The sequence below is a fragment of the Leptosomus discolor genome, chromosome 2, assembly GCF_034619465.1.
Source record: "Leptosomus discolor isolate bLepDis1 chromosome 2, bLepDis1.hap2, whole genome shotgun sequence".
Classification (NCBI taxonomy): Eukaryota; Metazoa; Chordata; class Aves; order Leptosomiformes; family Leptosomidae; genus Leptosomus; species Leptosomus discolor.
In genome coordinates, this window is record NC_141392.1 from 55,090,329 (window position 1) to 55,117,304 (window position 26,976).

General features: G+C 39.3%; 1 protein-coding gene across 1 annotated transcript in view; it reads left to right on the top strand.

Moving 5' to 3' along the window:
- UST (uronyl 2-sulfotransferase) overlaps positions 1-26,976 on the top strand; it is a 169,080-nt gene that overhangs the window by 86,287 nt on the left and 55,817 nt on the right. The window contains exons 4-5 of the mRNA XM_086461093.1: positions 4,427-4,506; positions 20,497-20,650. Coding sequence (XP_086317219.1) covers positions 4,427-4,506; positions 20,497-20,650 — 234 coding nt within the window. The remainder of the gene's footprint in view (positions 1-4,426; positions 4,507-20,496; positions 20,651-26,976) is intronic.

Below are 26,976 nucleotides of genomic sequence, written 5' to 3' on the forward strand. Positions count from 1 at the left end.
ACAGCAGACTAAGGAAAAACCTTTCCCCGTGGAGTATCACCTCTTGATGTTCTTGCTCAGGTGGGCTTTAAGATTCAAAAACAGCTTGTGATTTACAAGGTTGCCTCTGTTTGTGGATCTGGTCTTCTTTAAAGGTCCTATTTAGAAGTCAGTGCAGAAAATGAATTTTGGAGAAAAATTTAGAATAAAAGCTTAAGCAAGGAGTCACAGTGGCAGAAGGATGTTATGCTAGGGAGCAAATGAGCATTTAGCCTAAAGGCTCTGTTCCTTACAATTAATTGGTGCTTGAGGGGGAGGGGTAGAATGACAGCAAATGTGGGTTGACACCACCGCAGAGGTCGGTGCAACTGCTTGCTGTGGTTTAGCATCTCTGCAGACTCCTGCCATGTGGTGTGCATGCTCGCCTTGCCTCGGGGAGCACAGTGCACCCAATGCTCTTGGTTTGGTTCGCTTTTGCCTGCTGTGGCTGGGCCGTGCAGTGGGCTCAGCTGGTGGAGGTGAGCACCTGGGCGTGGGGTGCCACTGCCTGCCTCTCCCTGCACTGTGTCCTGGCCTTTCCCTCTCCCGTGATCCTTGTTGAGCAGCATGGACTCTCTGGTGCCATTTAGTTAATTTCAAAAGCAAATTACTATCTTTTTCAGCACTGTTTCACTGAAACAGCCTAACTCCCTTAGGAGAACTTGAGGCAGCAGTGAGAAAGAGGAATGGCTGTTTATGTGCCCTTATCCTACTAGGCATGTGCGCCTTTCAGGCTTCCTCTGGGTATTTTTACAGCTTCTCCCTCCAAACATTGTTATGTTCTGGTTCACCTCTCCTCCAACGGTGTTTGGCAGGGTAGGTTATCTTCTATGTATTGTACCTTTTCATCTCTTTTCAAACTTATGTTGGTATAAGACCATCTCCTAGATCATCTGTCCTTGTGTGTATCTCCCTCTCCTTCATCACTCATTCCATCCAAAGGTATTTGCTTTCCTCAGCTCTCGTCCTGTGCTCACTCTTCCTCTCTGTGGGTCCTCTACACTAATCATCTTGTAAAAAAAAAACCCAAACAGCCAAGCCAAACCAAACAAACAAACAAAGGGGAAAAAAAACCCAAACACTTAGAGACCTTACTCTTCTGGGAGACACTGGAAGATTTTTCTTCTGTCTGTCTGTCTTTCTGTCTGTCTGTCTTTCTTCCCCCTCTTGCCTGGCAGATCACTAGTTATTCCTGAGCAATATGTTTGGCTTGGTAGACTGAAACCAGTTCAGCACGGTGGGATCAGAGAGAGGCCCATGGGAAATATGGCCACAATCTGCATGTGGCCATGAGCCATTACAGTTATTTATTTTTCCCTCCTGACATCTGTGTGTTGTTTCTGTTGAGCCTTACTTACCCTTTTGGCAGGATTATTAGAAGAATGTTTTTTGCTTGTTTGTTCATATGCACATTGTTACTTTATCCACATCTGCTTACAAGTCCAGTTGATCATTAAACATCTAAATATGAAGGTACTTTAAATCAAAACAAAATTCTGTGCCTGCTTTGGAGTAAGCCATTACCATAGCTCAAGATACTGAGTTTCGTAGAAAGATATTTTAAAAAAAACCAGGGGTCAGACTCTGTCCTGCTCTCTGTGCGTCTTTCCAGACTCCCTTTGCTCCTGAGGCCCCAGTGCCTGTGCTAATCTGGCAGCAGGTTGACACTGGCATCAGGTGAAGTGCAATGGGAAGTGTGGTGGTGGTGTAATGAGAATCTGCCCAGCTCTAGCAAATTGGTACCAGTCCCAGGGAGAGCAGAGGGGCAAGGGATGATTGTGTTGTACTATGTAACACATATACACACACACCCCTACATGTTTAGCTAGTGGTATTATGTTAAAGCTGCCTGTCTTTACACTCAGTGGGATTACTTTGTATGGGTATATTATCTTTACACCTCTATATTAATACTCTAATGCTGTTTTTTTGTTTATTCCCAGATGGGATTACAGTGGTGACCATAGTGGCATGAATAAAGTTTTTATCCCATATCAATGACTTCCTTCTGCCATCTTCCTTCATTCATGCAGATAGGATAACACAGGGTAAATGCCAGTATAGCATAAAGCTTCATACAGTTCTGAGAATTTCACTTCTCCTAACTTGTCTGGGTAAAAACAAAAAAAGCAGCCAATTGAGGAGCCTCTAGAGTCTCCCCTTGTTTCATTCTGCAAGGTGAATGAACATAATTTTTTGCCAGTGAGAGTTACTGGTCCTAAAGATATATCAGCTGGTTTGATTTGCTAGGAAAGCCCTTGTCTCTTCAGAGTATTAACAAACAATACTCAGTTCCTTTGTGCCAATTACTGCAAAGTTTTCCAGGCTTTCTAATTCTGGTCTGGATAATCTCTGCTCTTCAAGTTTATGAATTTAACATTTGTATTGTACTGAAGGAGCTGTATAAAGACTCGTTTGTACTTGAATCAAACAGTCCGGAGTCCATATATGACTGACTAAAGCAAGGGGACTATCCCTTCCCTGCCTCCTTTTGGTTTTGAAATCGCACGTCTCTGTTTTCTCTTGTTTCTCTTTTCCTGTCATCTTGTCTCTCTTTTGGTGGTCTCTTCTTTATGTTCCATTCCCTTGGGTTTACAGGTATTCTCAGACCTAATATGCCTTGATGTACTGGAACTAGTTTGACAGGAAAAGGCCATCCTGGGAAGACAGACAAACTGAACATTTTGCTTGAGTGCTCATGATGCATTTATGTGTATAAAATTGTTGAAGACAGAGGAAAAGTAGGAAAAAGCATATTAGTGTGTGCACTTTTTTATTGGGTCCTAGAAGTTAAATGGCTATAGCTTGTGTTGTCTGAAAGAAGCTGGCAGGTTGTGTGTCCTAGGAAAAAATGGAGAACAAAAGATGGATGAGAAGCAGTAAAATCATAGAATCATATAACAGTTTCGGTGGGAAGAGATCTTCAAGATCAGAGTCCAACCTTTGCCCTAGCTCTAGCAACACCACTAAACCATGTTCCTAAGTACAACATCTACCCATCTCTTAAACACCTCCAGGGATGGTGACTTCACCACCTCCCTGGGCAGGCTGTTCCAGTGCCTGACAAAATATGACACACTGTGTAAAAACTGTGGTAAAATAACAGTATATTGAAACTTAGAAATAGAAGGGGAAATAATTGACAGTTGCAGTCCCTTAAATGTAGTTTATAATTGTTACGGCATGGACATAATTTTCTACCATGCTTTTCAAGCTTTTAGTGCAGTAACTCATCACATGCCAGTCAGTTTATCTTGACCATATAACAGGCTGGACCCCATGTTTTTCCTTATTTTGTCTATGTCAGCTATAGCATTCAAGTTTTAGGAAATAGATTTTATGGAGGTTTTTTTAATTAATGTCTCCTTAATGGTGTTTAAATTCAGTACATTAATTGATATGACTCAAACCAGAATGTTTGGTTCATGTTCTCTTACCTCCTTTTTTTTTTTTCCCGGTTTATGAATTTCTCGTACTTTCTGTACTACTTTCTACTACCCAGTTTGTAAAATCAGTAAACCTATCAGTTCAAATGCATTTGTGTTTAATGTCCATAATTTAGCCTGCATTTCAGAACAGACAAAAAATCTGAAAATAAATCTTAGGAAATTAATAGTAAGGAAGTAAAATTAAGCAGGATGTCTCAACTCTCTAGTGTGTGCTCTACTAGACACTTTCAGTTTCCTCTAGATCATAGCTAGAGCTCAACTTGCACAACACATATTCATATCCACAATGTGCGGTCTTCAATATATGCTGTTTACATTATTCCATTTTAATGATCTGAAAAATTAATATTTTTTTTAAAATTAAAATTATGTTAATGTGCCTGAACTAGAACCTAGGATCATCTTTCTAAAAGTGAGCATTTAACTTGTGTTCATGATTTGCTGTAATACTAAAAGGAATGGTAAGAGCTGATTTCTATGTTTGAACCGGTGAATCAATCAGTGTTTTGGCAGTGGTGGCAGTTTTTATTGTTACATGAAAATCATCGTTGTCTCAGCTCCCACTTTCTGTTACAGTTTCAGACTTTTACATTTTGTCATTCTGGTGAATAGAGCCAGTGTCTTCAGAGGGCAGCTGCCAGTTGCAAAGCTCTGGTGCAGATTTAGGCAAGGTTTAGATTTTTCCCTTAGTTTATGCCTTTCCTTAAACTGATAGACACTTTTGGAAGTACATAAGCTCCATGATACCAGGATGGTGTCTGTAGCTTAACCTTTCTTGCTTGGACATGAAATAGTAGTCATGCTATCTTGATTACAGTGTTTGGGAGGGATAGTGGGGAAGGAATTCCAGAGTAATTCAGACTTGAAAATTGCATCATCATATGTTGTTTGAGAGTTATATTTGTTTCAAAATGTGCGTTGATGTAACATGGAAAATTTGATTTGTTAATTCTTTTTAGATGGAATTGATTAAAAACATAAGCACTGCTGAGCAGCCCTATTTATTCACTAGACATGTTCATTTCCTCAACTTCTCAAGGTAAGGCATTTTTTCAGTCAAAAGTCTTTTTCACCAATTTCTATTAATTGTAATACATAGAACATTTTCCCTCCTTTTTTACATATAAACAATACAGTGTATTTTTTTTTTCCTCCTGTCTGGCACTGGAAGTCACGTTCAGAAGTTGAGTGTATTTTTCCCATACTCTCTTTGCTACAGAATAGTTGTACAGTACGTTTGTGAAAAACCAGGATGCTATTGCATGCCTTTGCCTCTGAGCTGCTCTTGGTTTACAACATTTCCAGCCAACACGTATAAGACAGTAACTTGGGTCTTTAAACTGTGCACTTGTGTTTTAAAAGTGGCAGCACACTGTTGGGAATGTTTCAGCTCTGTATAGCCAGATACTAATAGGAGACTGAAAACTCCACTGAGTTCATTAATTTTGTACCTGGACTGACTCTTCACCAATTCAACCAATTTAATTTTGTTCTGACAAATAGTCCCCATTCCACAGAATACAGAGTATTTATAAACCAGGCAAACGGATTATGCTCTGTATCATGGGAGAGCAGTCCCTTCTGGCAGCTAATTAAAAGTATGCAGCAAGACTCTAGAGACATTTATAGCACAGAATGTGAAGAAAATTGAATTTGGATTAAACTTCTGAGGAATTTTTGGAAGGATGTGAATGAATGATGACAGCTTTTAGCCAGGACACAGAGGTTAAAGCTGACTGCAGATGGTTGTTGCCCAGGCTGTAAATTTAATTTGGAAATTATATTCAGGAACCTGTGCCACTAGGTTGGACTCCTCAGATTGAGATTAAAAAAAAAAAAAATCTGTAGAAGTGTGAATTTTCTGCAGATCTTTGCAAAAGCTTGCCTAGCTTCCCAGGATTTTGTTTATGTAGTAATGTCAGTGCATGTCCTTTGAGTGCATGGCTTCAAGCATGGGCAGACAGTGTAGTAAGAAATTATAAAATTTGTGGGGGCTGCTGTTTAGTTTTGTTCTTTTAGAAAATAAAGTATTTTCAGCAACTGGAAATTCACTTGATATATCAGCTTAACTGTGGCTGTGATTTCGTTACATAAAACCAAGAAGAGTTAAACAACATTCTGATCTTCTGTGTTCTCTAGTCTGATTCCATGACAGTTCCATTTCTAATGTGTTATCTGTAAAGAACAGAACTCATTCGAATAGGACTTCACATCTTTGGTAAATGATGCCTTCTGTCTGCTGAAATGCGAGATCAAACAAGTAGCAACACCTGAGGGTCAAAGGGATGTTTCTTGATTAAAGTGACTTTTCAGAGGTGGTACACAACATTAGGTGCATGAGAAAAAGATGAACAGCGTTAACCTCTTGCTCCTCCCAAGATCCTATTTTCTGTATGTATGGTACTTCCTTGCCACGTAGGTAACATGTTTCTTCTGTAGTGTATCCATGAGGTGAAATCTCTCTACGTGTTTCTTCTAATACAAATTTGTAAAAATACATTAAAATTATATAAGGTGTATAAAACTTTTGCAGCTTCCTTTTTTGGCTGTTCCTTGCAAACCTGAAAAACATATTTTTCATTTTATTGAGAGGTCACTCGGTTTAACTAGTAGCTGTAGAATAGTGAAAAAGGCTGGTGAGTCTTTTAAATGAAACATCATAGAGGTGCATCAACATTGCTTACTATTGGTTTAACATTTCCTAGCGTTTTCTGAGAAATTAAGCTTTTTTGAGAGTTTTAGTCTTTAGTTTCGAAATTTTTTTGGCAGTCTTATACCTAACAGTGAAGTAGCATGTTGAACATTTTCTCTGCTCCTTAATTCCAGAGTGATATTTTTTTTAAACTGATTTCATTAGGAAATGTAGTGTCAAGTACTGATTTTGCAAGGTTTTCAAGAATGTGATTTAAGTACTGTCCTGGTCTGGCTGGGACAGAATCCCAGCCCAGCCATGCCGGCCCAGGCAGGCCATTAGCAGTTCCAAGCCAGCCAGGGCAGCTGCCCTGAGGTAGCTACAGGTGCAGCCCATCCCATAGTGTCATGGTCATTATAAAGGGGGAAGGTTTGCTGAGGGGAGAGAGCTCCTGTGGGGTTCCTGCTGGGGTTCTTCCTGCTCCTCTTCTGGCTTCTCCCTGCTGCCAAGGACAATTGTGATGACTGGGTACTCATTTGGCTGGGTATAACTCTGTATATCTCTGTTGTTATTGGTGTTATCTCATTAAAATCTGTTTCCTCTTCTGCCCATGGATTTGCTCTCCTTTTCCTGATTCTCCTCCCTGGCTGGTGAGGGTTTGTCAGGTGGTAGAGAGACTGTTATAGTTTAGTCCTGAGTACAGGCTAAACATAGACACACATCATAAATACTACAGTATGGTGAAAGTGTTTTAGTTTTGCTTGATTTTTTTTTTAATTATTCCTTTATAAATCATCTCTAATGAATAGCTGAATTCAAAGTGTCTATGGAATCTGGTTCTTCCTATTTGCCCTGGCTTTTCTGCCAGCTTAACTTCAAAGCCGTGCAATATCCCAGAAACTAAAAGAATGAGGGTCAAAATATCAATGTGGTGTTTTCTGGCTGACAGCTGAAGACCTTAGACAGCAGCTCACTGGGAGCAGGACAGATGTGCAGGGACAGGTAGGAGACAACTGACTCCTGACTGCAGGCTTGGGGCAGCTTCAGATCCATGAGAGGCTCAAAGTTCAGCTTGAAGTTTGAAGAACCCTGCATTGGTGAAACCTTTTGCTCTTTCCCGAGGAAAGGGATGAGGCTTTCTACATGCTGTTGTAGCAGAGCTGTTACTGAAAATCATTAATTTTTGCAGGGGTAGCCATCCTGGACATTAGTCCTGTGACCAAACTCACTTCTCTTGTTTGGCATTTTATACCTTTGAAACCAAGGTTTTGTTTGCAGGAAAGGATAAAGAATGCTTTATTCTCCTTCCTCCTGTGTGTATCGAACTGGCAGACAGGTAGGAGATAGAAGGCATGATATCTTTGCTGCTGTTTTGGTAAGCTCAAAGGTCACTGTTGGGACAAAAGGTGTTTCTTCCACTTGCCTTGCACTTCTGTGCTTGAGTGCTTTCAAGATCTGTAGGGATTGTGTTAGGCTGTTTAGAGCATCTCTCCAAGGTACTAGAGAAGCAGAGATAGTGTAAGCAGAGTCGTGCAAAATGGGAGTCTGCTTTGCTTTTGCTTATTGGTGCTTCTCAGCTTCCCAAACGGTAGTAAGAAAAATAAACTTGATTTCTGTTTAACATCACTGATGTGAATAGTGGCAGTGACAAATCACATGGATTTCCCAACTCTGCACCCTCCACCTGCTTATAAACCTGTCAGCCCTTAAAGTGCCTAATTATTCATAAAAGCATCACAGCATTTATTGTTTCCAACTGAAAAAAAAAAAAAAAGGACTATATCTTCTTTCCAGAAAAAAATCTCTAGTGGAAGCAAGCTGAAACTTCAGTGGTGAGTTTGAGCATATGCACGTTTCTGAGGCACCATTAGTTTTGCTGAACAAAGTTCTAAAAATTTGAAAATCTCATCGTGACCTGACTGCTTGCCAGGGCCATTTTCTCCTTGTTTTTGAACAGTATTTTAAGAGTGTCTGCTGGTTCAGCTGAGTAAGTGAACGCTCATTTACTCTCCTATGTCTTCATCTTTTAGTTCAGTACGATCTTTTCTCAATCCAAAGTAGTGCAAAGAGGTAGACAAAAAGACAAATCTTGAAAGGATGTATTAAAGCAAATCTTATGTCAGTTTTTACAGACATAGATCTGATTAACTGCAGCTTCAAACAGAAGATAAAAACCAAAGTTTCCTGCTCTTCTTTGATGTGGGTGAATTTCTACATAGCACTTGTCACAGGAAAAGCTTTTATTCCTAGTGGTTTGCAGCTTTTGTTCTCAGTGTCTCCAGTGCAGCTAGGGCTAGCTTTAGGAGACACACCGGTGCCTCGGGAGGTTGGCTACTCCATCCAGTCCATTTCAGGACTGTTTCTTTTGGGGAAGGTAGTGGTACTGTTTATTGAATTCTCCTTTACTTGTGATTTCTGGATGCAGCTTTTCATTATGGCTCTGTGGTCATTGTCCTGCTCATTTCATCCTAAATACTGGACTGACCTCTTCATACCTGGCTTTCTTCTAATAACCCTACTTTGGAGATGTTCTCATACACAGAGGCAAACATTTAGCTGCTTTTTGGTATCATACTGGCTGTTGCTACCAGGGCTAGCCCAGCATGCTTTTGTTTGGAAAAAGAGTATATTTCTCAGAAGTCTTCCTTGAAAGCATCCAAGCTGCATTTGAAGGCATGGTGTCATACTGGCTCTTCCATTTCCTTGGGTACTTGGTTCCAGTTGTCTGTCAGCTTTACTGTCAAATTATTGTGGCTAATTTCTCATGTGAATTTCTCTGGCTTTTGCTCCTTATTGACGGAAATGCTTTTTTTGTTCCCTGATGTTCCTCCCCATGCCACTGCTGTCTCCAAACATCTTTCACTCTTCCTTTTGATCACAGGTGCTCTCAAATCTCTTGCCAGCCGGTGTTTTCCTCATCCATTTAATAACTCTGTGACTCTTCTCTGAAACTTCTCCAGCAGTTCGTGGTCTTTATTAAGTGTAAGCACCAAAACTATACTCTGGACCAGCATCGGCTTCACTAATGCTGTATATGATAGAAGAAAATCCTCTGTGCAGTCACCGTGCTTATACCTTCTAAAGCTACAGTTGCACCAGAGCAATCTGGGCTTTCAGGGTCAGTTGTTCTTCCAGTATGTTTTCGAGATACTTCCCTAGTCACTGTTTACCAGACTGCCATTTCCCATTCTGTAGAAATGGCCTTCATTCCTTATTCTTAAATGTGTTAACCAAAGGCAAAAAAAGAGCGACACAAAGCATGCAAAATTACTAGTTGCTGTCCTGCTACAGTAGTGTTGTGAAACAGAAAATTCTTTTAATAAAAAGAAAAAAAGAAAATCTCCCTTAATATTTATGTGTACTCTTAGAATGCTGAGATCCATTGGCCTATGTTAAAAAAAAACAAAACAACTTCTTCTCACCTGTGCGATGAGCTCTAGAAGTTGTCAGTTATAGCCTCTGCTGTGGTCTGTAGCACACGGGGCAGAAGCACCCACTTCCACTTGTGTGGAACTCAGGAATTCAGGAGGTTTGCCTCCGTGCAGGGATGTGTGCCCAAAAAGGGCGCATTGCAGGACCAGGTTGACAGCTGTCGTTTATCTTAGTCATATTCCAATTCCTTTTCAAAGTCAATGCTGCGTGTATTTAAAAAGAATTGTGGGAGCCATTAAATTAGTAAAAATGCTGATAATTTTTTTTGTCTCTTCCTGAATTGAAGTTTGTATACTAACGTTGATGGGAAAAGCATCTGAAATATTAATGAGAGGCAAATACTAAAGAATGTTTCTACTCTAAGCAGGTAAAGATTTATCTGCTGATGCATTTGCTGAGATTGCAGGTGTTATTAGTAGATCCAAGCAGCACAGTGTTAGAGTGCAGAAGCTGTGAAGAACTGCGATAACCTGCAGAGAGACAAAAAGCTATTTCAGGATAGCTGTGGGTTGTTCACTTTGCTTTATCATAAATGCCGCTTGTCATCTATTTATTTAGACTGAGAAAAAAATGAAGCTGGAAGAAGCTTCAAGTTTGTGGAAAAACCCTAATTGACCTCTTAGTAATCTTCTGCTGAATTAAGTAACTGTAAGAGCTATTCGAGATCCTTAGTGTGTGCTCCAAATGTCACAGATTTCAGAGAAGCAGAAAGATTTGCAAGAATGCACAGGGGGTGGTGAGGTCACAGTTCTGGGTCAGGATGAGTCAGGGGTAGAGAGAATTACACAACTCCCATTTTGGATGCAGGAAGGCAGCTTTCCTCCCTCCAACACCAAACTATTATCTTCTGAGCACGTACTTACAGACCTCAGTTCAGGCAGAGCAGGAGGCTTGGCCACTCCCTCCTGTCTCAGGGCAAATGAACGTTACACGGGAATCTAAAAACCTGAAGACCTGCCTCTGTCAGTCACTGGTAAGTGACTTTTGCTTGTTTAAAGGCTGACTGATTAGGTCAGAGTAAAGTCATAGGAGGGAGAAGCATTAAAAAGACCACCCAGAGAGAGAAACAAGCTTTTTTGTGTCTTACTAGAGCCATGAATTCTTTACTTTCTGCAGTAGTTACAGGCCACTGGGGAATTATCTCCTTTAAAATTTCCTATGATGTGCTAAGGAGATGCTGAGATAAAACATGGACTCAATTTAATCTTACATTTTAATTAGCCCTTATAATTCAATTCAATATATCTTATTTCTTCAAAGCTGGGATGAATTATCACCCGGCATTAGTATGTGAGGAGTCATCCTTTCTGTGCTGTTGGGCTGCTGCCCTCTTCTTCCTTTCAGCTGCACTTTAATATCTGCAGCGTGTATTTAGTGTATGCGCATGTGCTCAAGGTGAGGGGACAACACTTTCCTTTTAGTGTAATTTTCTAAGGAAATAAGACTCATACTGCGGTTCCAGCTGTTCTCTGTGTGTTTCCAGTTTCCTTCCACACCTAATTCCTGAATAATTTCTGAACTCATTGGCCAGTTTCAAACTAAATTTGGAAGGCCAGTAGAAGACTTGGAGACAACCATACTGCTGCAGATGCTGCTGCAGATACATCTGCTGAAGGGAAAGCCAAGCAAAACAGAGCTGCCAGACCTTCTGCTGGGTCACAGCCAGCAGCCACCTCCCTGTGCCTTGCTTGGATGCCAGCCCCGGCTCTGCTGCGTCACTCTTGCTTGGTGCACAAGGGGTGTGGGGGGACAGGTTTTGAGGAGAAGAGAAAGATCTGTTGGGTCTTCTACTTGGGAAGGTACTTGCCTTCAGTCCCTGGAATCAACATAAGGAGTATTTCTGGTTTTCTGTTATTCATCAGCAGAGTTAACGTGTAAAGTTCTTGTTTTTCTTGAAAAAGTCTTTTTTGGTAGACAGTCTGTATCAGCATTACTGATTTTTTTGTGTTACTTTTTTAAATAGACGCAATGGCCAACACTAGCTAAGAAAAATGAGTAAATCAGGTTGCTGTAGTGGCAGACAGTGTCACATAGAGCAGGGCTGATCAGTTTCGACACTTTGCTTCAACTCCGACCTGAATTCTGAATTATGGGTAGCAATAAATCACATGCTGTATGAAGGCAGAGATAGACAAAGAGAGATTCAGTCTAGATAAGCCCAAAACTAAACTTAGTTTCTGATTATTGTTCAGGTTTTTTTGTTATTCATCAGATTTGTGAGTTTTTTTTCTCGTGCAGAAGCAGCTCTTAAAATTGCAGTTTAACACACCACTTTGACATTACAGCATTCCCTGTTCTTGGGCTCTGTAAAATGTGTCTGTAGCCCACAAACAAAAAGGAGGTAAATCTTGAAGAATTAACTTGACTATATGTCATGCGAATAAGCTGCGTGTTTGAAAGCAGGAGTACACTCTGTGCTGACAGTGTGGTGTTTGAAAGCCTTGCGTGTTAGCTTGTTGATCATTTGTAAGGGTTGGATGATACATTTACATTTTTTTATGGCAAATAAGTATCTTGCTTTGCCATGACTTAACCCTATGTACGAGTCTTTGGTCCATCGATTTGGAAATAGAATTTCACTTTTGAATTGTTTTATAGACTGGTAAGAGGTCAGTAAAGCCAGGTTGATTCTGTGATGCTGGTTTCATTGACTTAAAACAGAGTCATGGGGAAATTTTGTTACAACACTCAGGTTTATTAGTGGCAACCTGCTTTAGGTGAACCTGCTCTGGTAGGGGGATTGAACTAGATATCTTCAGAAGTCTCTTCCAACCCCTATCATTGTGTAATTCTGTGATTTATTAATAACTTGAGGATTGTTGTTTCTCCCTTTCTCTGGATCAAGTAATAACGCACAGAGTGTAGGTGTTTTGCAGGACATGCCTATTACATGTTTTAACCATGCTCCACTAGCTTTTGAAAATAGTGTGCTGGGCAAATGCATGGAGCTGGCATAACAAGAGGCTGAATGTCCGTGACCCTTTAAATGCAAACTCAGGTATACTTTGCATGAACAGCAGTAGTTCAGTCAGCTCACACCGATTCTGTACGGCTCAGCTGTGGGAGGGCTTGGGCTCTTTGAACACCTCCTTGAACCAACATCTTGGAACAATGATAGCAGCCTAAGATTCTCTACTAAAGTAGTTTCATGTTGAGGATTTTTCTCCTTTAAAAAAGAAATATATACACCTAGGAAATGTCATTAAAAATGCGGTAACAAAAAAATTATTACTCTCCAAGTGAGCTCTTAAAAGTAGGGAAATGGCAGCTAAACTTATGTGCACGGCCTTAACACTGTGTCTTTATGTGTGTTCATTATAATCTATGCTTTTTGCTAACACATCATGAAACACTTTATACCATCATGTGAGGTCTGCCTTGTAAAGTACACATTTCATGAATGGCCACATGGTGCTGTAATCCCTCCTATATCTTTTTTTCCTTTTTCATACTCCATTTTTTTAATGATGTGAGTGTGTAATGATGTTTTTTAGTTGTGATGATGGAAGGCTAAGCACAAATCTAACATGCAGTTTGACCTTTGTATGGTCTAAGGGGGTTTTTTTAGGTTTATTTTTTGAAAAAACATTGCTCTATGATGAGTTTTTTCCATGGATTTTAAGATTATCTGATTTAAAATTTATTTCCCTAGATTTCCTATGTTCTTCACGTAATAGCCTTTTTAGCTTTCATTCAGCTGGTTACACGATATTCTCAGAGTGGAGATGGTTGCTTGAAATTTAGTTTTCAAGGTGGGATCAGGCATAACACCTGAATTATCCTTTTTTTACTGTTGCTTGGTTTCTGTGCTCACATTCATGCAGTAGATTATGTTACCAGTTTTGGAGTAACTTAATTTAAGAAAGATGTTGATTACTCCAAGAGTCCAAAAGAGAATAAAGAGAATGATCAGAGATATTAAAAAAATTGACCTATGACGAAAGATTGAAAGGGCAGAGAAAGAAAAAAGAAAAATAGGAAAGACTGGGAAAGAGGGGACTCTGATAACACTTCTGAATTTTATATTAAAAAGGCTCTGCAGAGATAAAGGGTCTATACTGTTCTTTATGAGTAACGATAGCAGAAGTGGTGGTCTTAAATTGCCTCAACAGAGCTCTAGATCAGACATTTAGGAAAAGGGTTGAACAACAAGGACAGCAAAGCAGCAGCATAGATTGTACTTGAGGATTTTGGAGCTGGTAGTGGCAATTACATAGCTGATCCTGCCTTCAGGCAAAAAGATAATTGTCACAGTCCCAAGTCATTTCTAGTCTTTCTCACCCTTGTGTAATGCACAATACAGACTCTAGGTTTGAACCTAAAACCTTCCATCTTTCAGGAGGGATATTTAAGTCTTGATTCAAAATCACCAGTAATGGAGAATCTGCTGCCCTTCGTAAATTCTTCCAGTACTGTAAATCTGATTGTGAATTGTAAGTTACCTTTCCTCTTAATTTTTCTAAGAAATCCAATTGACACTTTTTCCTTGGATCCCAGAGTACATTTGCCTGCTATGTGAAGACTCCTTTTACCGAATTTTTCCCCTATGTAAGCTTTCATGTGTAATTTCTTACACGCCATGGTGCAGTCACCTCTCAGCCTTCTCTGTATTTTTTTCCCTTCTCATTTCCTTTTCAAGCTGAAGGTTTTCAGTTTCTTGACATTTTCCCCATGCAGGGCATTTTTTTGCATCCTCCCTGTGACTCTGCAGTTAACTTTGTGCATCTTTTGCTTAAAATAGACTCAATTAGTGGTCACATCAGTGCTGTGCCAGGTCTTTGCTCCTCTCTGCTCCTGCTTGTCAGAAAAATGGCAACTAGGAATATTCTGGCCTGTAAAGTCTCACACACTGCTGATAATCTGTGGAGGCATTCAAGTCCTTGCCAGAACTGCTCCTTCCCTATGAGTGTCCTCTGTTTCTGGCTCTAGATGTTTTGGATTTTATTTGCCATACTACAGGTGCATGATGTTTGCTTGTGTCTTGCTTGCCCTGTGGCTTAGGTGGCTCTTTATCAGCAAACCGCTCCCTTCGTTATTCGCTCCTTTTGCAACTTTGTTATCTGAGAATGTTTTGCACTTATCCTCTGTATCACAGATTATCGTGTTAAACTGTGTAGATTCAAAGCCTCAAGCATGAGGAGCATCCATTGCTCTCTATTTGATGGTGATTACATGGAATTTCACATCTGGGACAGAGCAGCCATGTTTTCAATTCCAGTTCCATTCATTCTTATATTCTATGCATCGTGTACACAATGTGTAGCTCTAAGTTACAGAGATTTTTTAATTATTATTATTATTATTATTATAGCAAATTTACTATATTTCAGTTTCCATGTGGACATTCCTACCATTATCTTGAGTGGCTCTCTGCAACAGCCATTTCCACAGAACAGCTGGAATCACCCATGGTACTCTTGATAAATGTATTCCTACGAGAAGTTGAATATGCAGAGTTGAGTACATACATTGCAATATCCTTTGCGTTATAACCTTCCTAAGAATTTGAGCCCCAATATTTTGCGAACATAACTATCTCAGCCAAATCTGTGATCTCATCCAATTTTGAAGATGTATCTTTTCTACACACCATGTTTGTTGATTTAATACTCTACAAAGAGCTGTATCAGCTGTTCTGCTGTTTGCTGGAAATTTATTGTAATAATATGTAATTATTTTTTTTTCTTCCTCAATATAATGTGCAACAGTTGTATTTCTGAATTAAAATGAAATGATAATCAGAGGTCCAGAGAGATCCTGAGCCAGACCTTCGGAAAGTCTTGAATCCAAGGTATCTGGGATTAAGTCATTTTAAATAATGCAGAGTTTGACTATAGCTGCTGTTCGGGTTTTGTGGAGAACGAGTGTTTTCTCTCTTACTTGTTTCCAGCTGTAACTTTGCATTACATAAATCAAAACCACAATTAATATTTCCTTCTCAAGTGTCGCCTTTACTTGAGTTGGAGATACTATACAGATACAGGCAGGATTTGTGTCAGTGTTGGTACTGTTAATTATGAATTTGTATATTAAACTATTTTGACGTCCTCAACATAATGAAAGGCATAGGAAAAAAAAAAAAAACTAGTTTTTTAGCGTGCATGGATGTAAAAGACTGACAGAAATACAACATTAAATAATCTGTGAGATTTACAGGATAGTAAATTAAAGAAATGTAAAGCTTCATAGGGTCATCTTTCAGCCATTCGTTGGTCTGAGGTGGTTTAATAAGGAATTCCCAGAGGACTCAGTTGTGATTTTTACAATGACATCACTTCAGAAGCTGCAATTTCTACTATTGAAATCACAGCTCCAGAAAGGATAAGTAATGAGTGGAGTGTTGCCAGTTTGCATGATTTTACTGTTAACCTTGGAATGCTGGGCATTTTGGATCCCCACACACCCCTCCCATTCCAGGCCAGGCCAGCCAAGGAGGCAGTTTTGAAACAAAAATGTTTATCTCAACACACTTCCCTTTTTTTCCCCCCTAATTAAAAAAAAAAAAAAAAAAGCTTGAAAATTACCACAGTGTAGGGTGAGGACACAAAAGCTGGAAGCAAGGCACTACTTCATTAAGATTAAGATTATTAAGAAGATTAAACTCCTTGATTTTGGAGGCTGGCAATATCATGTAGTCCCAGGCAGCCAGTACCTCAGCCGACTCCTCGGGGAATCTTTGCAGCTTGTCCTTGTGGAGGGTTGTTGGAGCATCCCAGAGGTGCCTCGTGTTGCTTTGCCACAAGTGCATGCTAATACGTGACGTTATTACAACTTTTCATTTCAAAATACCTCTTTCAGAAGATAGATTTTGATGTAACTGCATCTTACTTAAGTCCTGAAAAGGTGAAAGTTGCACATTAGTGCTTTTACATGGCATCCCCGTGAAGCTGTGCTGCAGGGCAGGTAATGGAGCCATAACATAATTGAGGAGTAAAGGTTGCTGGGCAATTATGTTCCCGGCGTGTGATTCTCAGTTGTATGAAGCTGTAAAAGGAAATTGTGCTTCCTTTCTAAGAAGAACACAATATGCCTCTCCCTATTAATATTAGGTGTCTGACAGTTCTCATTTGCTTTCATTATATTGAATTTCTAGCAACCAACTGATTCGTTTAAGGGGAGACATTTTACATTAAAAGAGAAAGAGGCAGCCAAAGTTCTGACAGAATAGGCTGGGAGTCGTCTTTTCCTGGAAGAGTGTGATTTGCCTGCAGGGATGAAGAAGCCTGCTTCAGCTTGTGCAAAGAGTTTTGTGCTGAACAGAAATGTATGTAGCAGCCTCCTGAAGTGAAGTGAAATGAAAAATAATAGGAGCTGAGAGATCCTCCATTTTAAAGCTAAGCAAAGGACTTCTGTTGAATTTTTTAAATTTTTCATCTTAAAATTAATCTTATAAGGGATTTGTAAATGTTTTGAACAAAGGTTTTGTTCATATAAAAAATAAAATTGAAATTAATCAGAGACATTTTTCTAAGGGACAGACTTGCAACATCTGGCATCCTTCTCAGGCCTTTTTTTTTCCCACTTTTATTAAAAAAGGGGTGGGTGGATATATTTTTAACTTAAGTATTATTGAAGACTGCAAATATTCCAGTTATTTTGATGAGGACTCCAAAAATATACCTGTCACAACAGAGCAGTTAAAACTAATGGGATTTAATAATACATACTAAATATATCAGGAGAAGTTCAGTACAGGAAGAGCACTGCAGAGGATTGTTATATATGTTTTCAGTGGTCTGCTGGAATGGTGATTACACTCTACCTAGTTGCAGCAATGTGCTACTGGGCATGAGAATGATCAGGAACCTTTTATCATGCAGGATCCAGTCTTGATTCCGCTCAGAGAAGGTGAGCCTTCTGCTCAGGCCTAGAAAAATATGATTGTGTCCCTTTTTGAATCCTTCACAATAGGTATTTGTGTATAAGTAAGGTCACATGATGTGTAATGAGAGCACAATATGTTATTGTTTGCAAAAGCACTTTTATGTGGGTGTTGTTAATTTGAAAAGTTTCACTCTGGAGAGCTAAGTAATATTTAATAAGTTGTGATTGATAGGTACTAAAAATACGTAGAACGTGCTTCAACAAATTGAACATTGATTTGCTTTTTTTTTTCTCTAGCTAGCTTAAGGTTATTGATTAACCAGTAAGATATTTTATGCTATGTTGAGTGCTGCTTACCTTCCATAAAAGAGTTTCAGTACAGTCCATAGAAACAAGTGGTTGGAATTTGGAGTATTATAAATTGAAAAAAAAATGCAGATTTGAATAAGAGCCAGAACAGACTTAATCTTTCTAAAAATTCCCTGCTTGTTGCCGCGTGGGTTACAGTGTGCAGAAAATCAGAAATTTGGACTGTCCTGTGTTTTGGGGGGCACAGTCTCTGTTTCAGAAATGAGAAGTTCCTCTGTGGCTCTCTGTGAAAGAGCAACCTCCCGTCTCAGCTGTCCTCTCAGGACAAATGAGCTTGCATGTGCTTCTTCTGTCAGAGCTGTTGGTACTGAACTTGCATTTCACGTGTTCAGGGACATGACCTTACCAGCAAAACAACGGGCTGTGACACTTTGGTGGGTTGGTTATGCAATCCACCCCCCTTTTATTTTGGAATACACAATCTGTGTTGAATATTTCTATCTAGACAACTAATAGCTGTCTGCTTTTGATTTTTCTCCCTTCTGAGAAGCATTTAGGCTTAGTGTCCTCTATAAAACCTGGGGCAGGATATCCCTGCTCTCTTGCTTCTCTGAGTCTTGTAATCTTTCTGTCTCTTATCTTAAGACAACTTGCTGCTGTCATCGCTTCTTGCTGTCTTCATTGCTTCCCCTTTTCTTTGCTCTTCTCCACTCCTTTCTGTCTTTAGATTATTGGTCTTCTGCATCAAGCAGCAGGAAGGTAATGCATTCAATAATTTAGGTGCAACCTGTTCTTGCCAGCAATTTCACTTGAAAAAGTTCGTTTTCATGGCTACCAGGCATGGCATTCACCAAAAGCTTTCTGTTTGAATAAATATTGTTAAAGCTTTATGCCCTCATTGCCCGGAATGCCTTTTTTTTAATGTAGGTTTTATTTCTGTATAAAGACAAAAAAACAGCAAAGACAAGCTCAGAGAAGATTTCAGGATACTGAATTCAGGATAGTTCCCTTGCACACCCATGTCCAAACTGGGCTGTGCGCTAATCGGGAGGCAAGGAGCATCTGCTGTCTTAATTGGATTGTTTTGAAGTTTTATGTTGTCTGTGCAATTTCAAATTATGGCAGTGATCTTGCAACACTGAGGTCAATGAAATTACTAATATGCGTAGTTATTCATGAGACAAGCAATTGCAGACTGTATTTAGTGGTCTGGAGAATCATGCAGAATAAAAATTGACTTGAAACTATATGGGATTTTTCTCTTGTCTTTTACTAGAATTCAGATTTTTAAACAATTTTACTGGCTCTTTAATATTTATGGAGAGCCTTGATCTTTTATTATACACATTCAATTATTCATCTGACTCAAAAGATGAAGAGAAGCCACAGGTTTTTTTAATCTAAAGAGTGTCTTCAGTTTTCTCTCTTCTAATCTTTATGTATTTTCTTTCAAAATGTAAAATATTATTGTGACTTGGAAAATCATCAGAACAGCATTTACATACTTAAACATGACTGTGTCCTCAAGCTCCCGAAAATAAAGCATAAGCTAGTGCTTAAGAATTGTTCTCCCAAATTGGGGAAGCAGAAGGGAGAAACATAATTCGTGTTCTTAGATAAGGCAAATTCCAAGTTGAATTTATCATGTGAACTTCTTAATCCAAAAAGCTTCTATTTTGTTCTTTATCTTGTAGAATTTCTAGTCCATAAGTCTGTTTCGTAGCATAAATGTCCGTTTTTCAATTTTGACCGTGGAAGAGTGTAAGCAACTTTCCTTTTTTTCCTTCCAGTTAGGGCTGTTCTCCTGATGCTGTGTATTGCTGTAAAACATGCAGTCAATATTTTAACACTGTGAAAATGTATAGTATAATCACAGACCTTCTCAAGCTCCCTTTTCCTCCTTTCCTCTTTTTGTATCCCACCTATTAAACTGAAGATGTTTGTTGTTAACTACCAGGAGGAAGCGTACAAGACAGTAAAGTCAAGCTGATGAGGTTGCTCTGGTTTATTTTCTCATCTCTAAATTGTGGGTACCTATGCTGCATTTTGCTTTTGTGCAGAGCTTGGTTGTTGTCACAGGTGGTTTTACCCCTTCCTTTTCCTTTGACTTGCACGTCCTTGAAATTGATACGTAATTCCTTTTTTTGAAGTAGGAATTTTCATACTGACGTTAAAAAAAAAAAAAAATCTTCATGAAGTGCAATACACCAAATAACCTCAAATCCAGCTCGTAGTGCAGGCTGGGGGTGAGGGGAGGAAGATCAGCACAAGTTCCAGCAAATATAAGCTGGAAATACCATGCATATCTGTCAGTTCATCCAAAGGAAGCCTTTTGAAATAAGCTTGAATGTTGCAAAATCCTTTGCATGTTACTAAACTTACCGTACAGGTGGAGGTGATCCAAGGCTGCCTTATGGCAGTTAGTGTTAGGCAGTGCCTGCTCTGACATGACTTCCCAGATGGGAAATGTGTTAAGAAGAAGAAATGCTCATTCTCAGATTCAGCTGCAGAAGGTTCTTCATCTGAAAATAGCAAGGAGAAAACTCAAAAAGCAAAATTATTGACACAGTGGAAAAACTAGTCTTAAACTAAAATGTTTGTAGTACACGTATAGCTTAATGTGACGTGATATATTTACTGTTCATCCTAAAGAGATCTTGCATGATTTTACAAAGTTTTGGTAACTAGTTGTAAGCTTCTCAGTTTCACTCCTAACCTTGTAAAAGCTCTGAACTTCTGTAGGGAGTAACTTGAAAACATTCAGATGAAAGATGGATACGTGTGTCTGTGTAGAACCTTCCAATGAGATTTACCCATTTTTCTTCCCACCAGGTTTGGAGGAGACCAGCCAGTGTACATCAATATTATTAGAGATCCTGTCAATCGATTTTTATCCAATTATTTTTTTCGACGTTTCGGAGACTGGAGGGGAGAACAGAATCACATGATCCGTACCCCCAGCATGAGGCAGGAGGAAAGATATCTGGTATGTTTTAAATAAAAGGCTCTGGTTAATGATTTTCCAGAATTGTTATATGATGCAGATGTTCAAACTGGATGCTTGAAAAGTGGGAGACTGAGGCAACTTCTGTCTTGTGCCTTTTCCTCATTCTTTGTCTTGCCCGGTTGTTAGTTTTGTCACCTTTAGTTTATAGAGTGTTGCTGATGAATTCAGCAATCCAGTTTGATCTTGTATAAGCTGACAAAAGTCTCAGGTTGCCACCATTGAATTATGGTCCTTTGAGTTGGATTTGCACTGTGTAGTGGTTAGGCGCAATAATTCTGCCTATATTTATCACTGTGAATATTCAGACAGATTTTTAGGTTGAAACTATGTCTGTAACTGTGCAGCCTCAGAGGAAAATTGGGAAACGGAGCAATTCAGTGAGCCCAAGTCTCTTAATTTTCTTGCTGGTAAGTTGTGCATAATGTTCTTTATACCAGAGCACAGATCTCAGTTCTTGGTTTGGTTTCGTTGCCTTTTTTAGATTAAGAAGGTGGCAATAATGCTGGATAAGCTGTTCATAATAAGTTCTAATTTTGCACAACTGCTGAACTGTCATAAGGCCTGTCAGCCTTTGTCACAGACCAAGGTCCCATGGCAGTAGGTGTTCCACAAATGCTGAATGAGAAACACAGAAGCTAGGGAGGTTGGTGGTTTATTTGATATTGATCTCTTTGCATGCACACCGACATCTCCCTAAGAGGCCAAAATAGTGGAATTAATTTTTAGCCTGTCTATAATGGAGATCCTGTTTGATTGGACTCAGCCTTCAGCAAGACTTGAACCTGCAGAGGTGATAGGACAGCTTGGTGGTCTGCTATGAGATGTTGCAGGCCAGACGTAATATCAAAACAAGAGAGGGCTGTGGCTGTTGGAGAGCAGAGAGGATGTTTAAACAATGTTTTGGAGGGGCAGTAGAGTACAAGGTGTGGTGTGGATGAGCCCTAGAGAACACAGCTCTGAACGACTGCCACACAACATGTTTCAGCCTTAGCTGAGGTCAGATGGACCCAAGGAGGGCTGGGTTTTTTTTCCGTATGATGAGGCTGTGTGCATTTCTTTTGTACTTTACTACCTGTTTATCATGCAAAGCCCTGTGAACAGATGAGCTTATAAATTATGAATAATTGAAAGGGGGAGAGGTATCTGTAACTATGTATAACTTAAACTGTAATGACTTCTGCCATACACATATGAAGTCATTTCAGTAATGTTGCAAAGGGTTTCTTATTTGCTTTGTGTCTAGAGATACTGAAAAGGTCCCTGTGTCAGCTGAGCAGGTTTTGACCTCATGGTGTGCAGAGTTGGAAGGCAGTCCCAACAGCTTTGCATGCTGTGTGCATGGACTTTTGTTTCCCCATCTGTGAATGAGACAGGGGATTTGCAGAAATGAATGCGGGGTGGGTTTTTACTACATTGTTATTTTGTTAGCGCTGTCATGTTTTCTTTTTTGAAAGTGTTAGAAGTGAGCAGTACAGCCTGTACTTCACTCAGAGTGCTTCTACTTCTCATTTGAAGTGGAATGTGCAGTGATTGGAACCTCTCACGACTGACTGGGTAAAAGCTGGTATTAATTCAGTACTGCCTGTGCAGTTTAAGATGTGATATGTACAGCAAGTGAAATTTTACTTCAAGCAGAACTGAAATGAATAGATCTAATTCCTGGTTTTGTATTGGTTTAAAAGCTAATAGAAAGAAATCACCTTGCATTTTTGTTTGTGTTGGGATGGTTTTTAAAAAATTAATTGTTTATATGGACATGCACATATGTACACATACACAGATCAGTACAAAAGCTATAATGAAAAGGAACTAAAAACGCGCCATCTGAGGTCAGTAGTAATTTTGTTCAAAAGGCAGTTTGTTGATCCAAGGCACCATCAGCATCCTTTGTAAAAGCTATTTTCACTTTTTCATTTTGATCTCTGTTGGTAATTCAGTGTTGGAATCCTGGAAATGCTTTTGGAATCATTCCTCCATCACTCCTTGGCAGACTTTGACTGTCACTTGCACAGCTCAAAGAGGGCAGTTCCTCCTGTCACAGTAACATATAGGCCACCCGCCAGTGAAATTTATTTTTACAGAAGCCACTTATTCTGCACGTTAACCATTTTTAAGACCTGTGCTATCCAACCACATAATATGTTGCATGATGGTATTTTAATCTTTTCCTCAGCGGTGCAAGGAAATCTGCTGGCATATATTTTTAAACTCAGGTAATTGATTTTGTGCAATGGTAACTTCAGAAGTCTGCTAAATCATTTGCCTGATCTAGCTGGGAAGAAAGTAAGCAGGTTTTTTTTTCTCTGAGCGTGAGCCGATATGGCTCTTTAGCACAGGACTGATGACTGGCCTGATTGCTGGCCTTTGCAATTCTTCCCTAATTTTTGTCTTTTTTTTTTTTTTTTTTGTAATTGAAAACTCACCATGAAGCATTGCTTTTTTACAGGGGACTATTGAAGGATAAGCTTAGATTTAGCATATTAAATAGTTTCTGTATTGATCACAGTATTAAATCCAAGTCATTTGGAATGAGGTGTGTCTGACTGAACAGATACATGAAAGCACGGAGAAGATACGAGAAGCTTTTACTTTTCTTCTTCCATCATGCCTCACATCAACAGCTAGGAAGATACAAAACTGCTGATTGCTCCACAACGTTGAGCTTATTGCTGAAGAGCCTGAGAAGTCTTGTGTTGACAGCAGTTATAGACTTATAAAATGGACTGAAGAAGCTGTAAACGTAACTCCTCTGATTTACCAGGAGAGACAGGTTTGCCTACGGAAAGATGTACATCTTTTGAAACTGGAGTACTAGGGGCTAATTGTGCTTTTCTCAACCATGAGGATCCTGACTTCCCATCTCTTGGAAGGTGTGGGCAAATGGGAACCTTTCGAGGCCATACTGGCATCTTGGTCAATAGCTGCCAACACTGGCCTTCAGCCTTGAAAAGCTGAGGGCAGCATGCATTTTTCGCTCAGAAACGGCAGTGGGAAAGTGGAGGAGCTCAGCACCTCTATAAAGCAGGCTCTTAAGGGGGGAAAAGTATATTGAGATCAGGTTTTGTGTGTGATGAACTGCTGCTCGGCCATCAGGTTGTGATATCCTTAATGGAGGCATTCTCTCCCCTCAATTCTGATCCTTAAGAAAAAAAGGGGGTTGAAAAAACCCCAACTTTGAAGTCTTGTAGTACCTTGGATGCTGGTTTTTTAACTTTGAAAATCTGAACTGCTGCCATTGCAAAGATCAGAAACAGAGACAGAAATTTCCACCGTTCACTGATCATTTGAAATTTTCTCTGAATAGAGCTTCAGGCTTTGACTCTGTTCCAGAGAAAACAGCCATTCATTCAGGAGTCAGATAAATTGTTTTAAATGTTTCAGTAAATGTCTGTGTTTACCAAAATTTAATTGAAAGCCGGGATAGAAAACAAGCCCTGTATTCACAAGTCAGATATAGCAGAGGCAGCTGCTGCAATGTGAGACTTGCCACCCAGATCAGCCAGCTCCTTGCCCTGACCGGGCACTTTCTCTGCTGGAGTGAGTTATTATCAGTCTCCTAAAGTAATCACCTCCAAGCTTCCCCGAAATAAACAGTGGCAACACGTTAGTGTGGAGTATGGCAGAGAGGTAATGGTCTGAAATGGTGGCAAGCGCCTCAGGTTGAGTCTCACACTTACGTGAGAGTCGCCCTACCTTATGGTCTTGCAAGATGAGATAAATTCGGAAAAGTTAATCTAAATCCATTGTAGTGAATGTGTTTCAGGTTGAACTAGAGTTCTTAAACATTCTTCAGTAAACTGCACCTTGTCAGTGCAGCTGTGAGTGCTGCTGGTACCAAGCAAAAGAAAAATATGCACCAGATGATTTAGTTTAAGGCTTAAAAGTGCAGAAGGTAGGAAGCACTCCTGATAAAGAGAGGTACTACCATAAATATTTGAAAGCTTTGTATTAAAAGTGCCCTTTCCAGAAGTTTTGCTAATAATCATTGAGTATTCATTACAACTGCAGTGTGAGACATCAAATATAAAAGGTAAGTATGGGGTTTTCATCTTTCCTTAATACTTGCTAAAACTTTGATCTAAGACTGTAGTGGCTGAATGAGTGTGTGAAGTGCGTGGCTGTGTATTGTTGCCTGAATTTCAGGAAATCTGGGTAGGTGCGATTCTGATCTCGGTTAGGCTCACAAATAGCACGGCTCCTAACTCACTCAAGTACAAGATCTAAACATCTTTGAGCTAATTTGTCAGAAGAGAGAAGTTTTGTTTAAAAAAGATTGTTCAGTAAATTAAGAACTTTAGGACATTTCAGATTTTCATTATAATTAGCGGTTAAGTTTGCACCACATCTCTGTCAGGCTCAGCATAGTCTTTCAACTTCATCTCTGAAAATGAATATGCTTTTCTCAGCTAAAAATAAAAATATTCTAACAATATTCAGCCTCAGTAACGCTAAAGATTACTCATGCAAGTAATCCCATAAAGGAGCATCTGTCTTTTTGTCTTTTAAATTAAATGTTAAAGTATTTGTAAAAACCATGTCAGGATTACTCAAAGGAGGGAAGTAAAATTCAAAGCCTGTCAGGGAACTTTCAGGCCAAATTTCTTACAATAGGGACCTCTCCTGTGGCAAAGATTGGCTTTTCTTGCTAAATATTTAAACCAATGTTGTTTAGGTTATTTCATAAAGTTCAAACAAAATTATAGAAAATGCTGAACCATTTAACTCCATAGAAGAATTTTTTCTGATCCTGAATTTTGATGATTTTGTTTTATGACTACATTGTTTTTCATTAACATGGGAATATTTGCTAAATACATTTAACCAATTTTGTTTGTATCCCCAGATTTCTGTCTACAATGAAAAATACTCTTTGACCAAATGTATTGGTTTTCTGACAGCAGCTAGCTGTCTTAATTTCTGTCTTTATCTGGATAATAGAAATATTTAACTGCGGCTAATTATATTGTAAAATGTCATTGGTTTGAGCTTTCTGCTTCATGAGTTTAGATGACTTTAAGCTTTTCAGTCTGATAGGGACATGGCCTCCAAGAGATACCATGGTATGGAGCCCATCCCTCCACCTCCTGACTGTCACCGTCATGAGTGTGTTTCTGTATAACAAAGGCAGTGGGCAGACCTGCACGTGGGGAGTAGAGGGTTCATTCCTGTGCGGGATTTTTCTGCTGAGGACCTCACCAGGGTCTGTTTGATTGAACATTGGATCTTTTGGGGAGGGTCTGGTTAACTTGGTTAACATTGTTTAGATTGGAAATCTGATTCATGCAGAGGTTAAAATTATTTGTCTATGTCTGTGCTGTGCATACCAGATATTAGAAAATTAAATATATAAATGAAAAAGTACATTTTTCAGTTACTGGGTTCTGAGCTTTAGTTAAGAGACTAAACATTTTATGCACCCACAGTGTTTTCCCTAACTTATCCCCGTACATACAGTAGTCATTTTGCTCCCTGTGTTGTATGTCGGTGCTGAGATGGTTTGAATTGGTTATTGGTTGCCCCACAAAGTGTCCCGAGCTGCAGCACAACTTTGCAGCTGTAGATCTGGTTCAAGGATCAGACAGTAGCATCAATCTCTGTGGCTGGGACAGGGCTGCCGGGAAGGCACTGCTGAAGCACGGCCACCTGTCAGCTGACCCAGTTAGAACAGTTTGCTGCTTCTTCCCTCTAATGAGTGCTTTTAATAGTCTCCAGCTGTTCCCTTTTACTGCATTAACTCTTCGCAGCAAAATTTCTGGCCCCTGTGTATGCTCTAAAGCACCACCTTTCCCTTAGATTCTCCCATTTTGTATTAATAATTTATTGAACCACAAAGTTAACGATAATTCAGACCTCAGCTGGAGGAGGTACTGATTAAACAACTTATAAAATGTAATATTAAAGGAAATGTTTTCACGGCTGACATTTACTTTTCAGTGACTTTAATTTACAAACCAATATTTTTTTAATGTTCCCCTGCGGAGTTTGCATTCCAAACATTGCACCATTACACAATTATACGAGAGCAAGAAAATGTGCCTTCCCAATCTGTTTTCATTTACTAGTCTGAGTCAATTGCATATAGTAAATAAGCAATATACCATGGGTTTAGATTGCAGCACTAAAATCTTTCATGTAATTCAAAATACTTATATTAATAGCAAAGATAAAAAGATCTGGATTTTATTAATACCATTATTTTATTTTAATGATACCATTCTGTATCACGGTCCTTTTTGCAGAGGCAGGATACAGGATAACCACGATATTTTGTTTCGGAATGTAAAAACTTGAGTATTTTTTTTCAT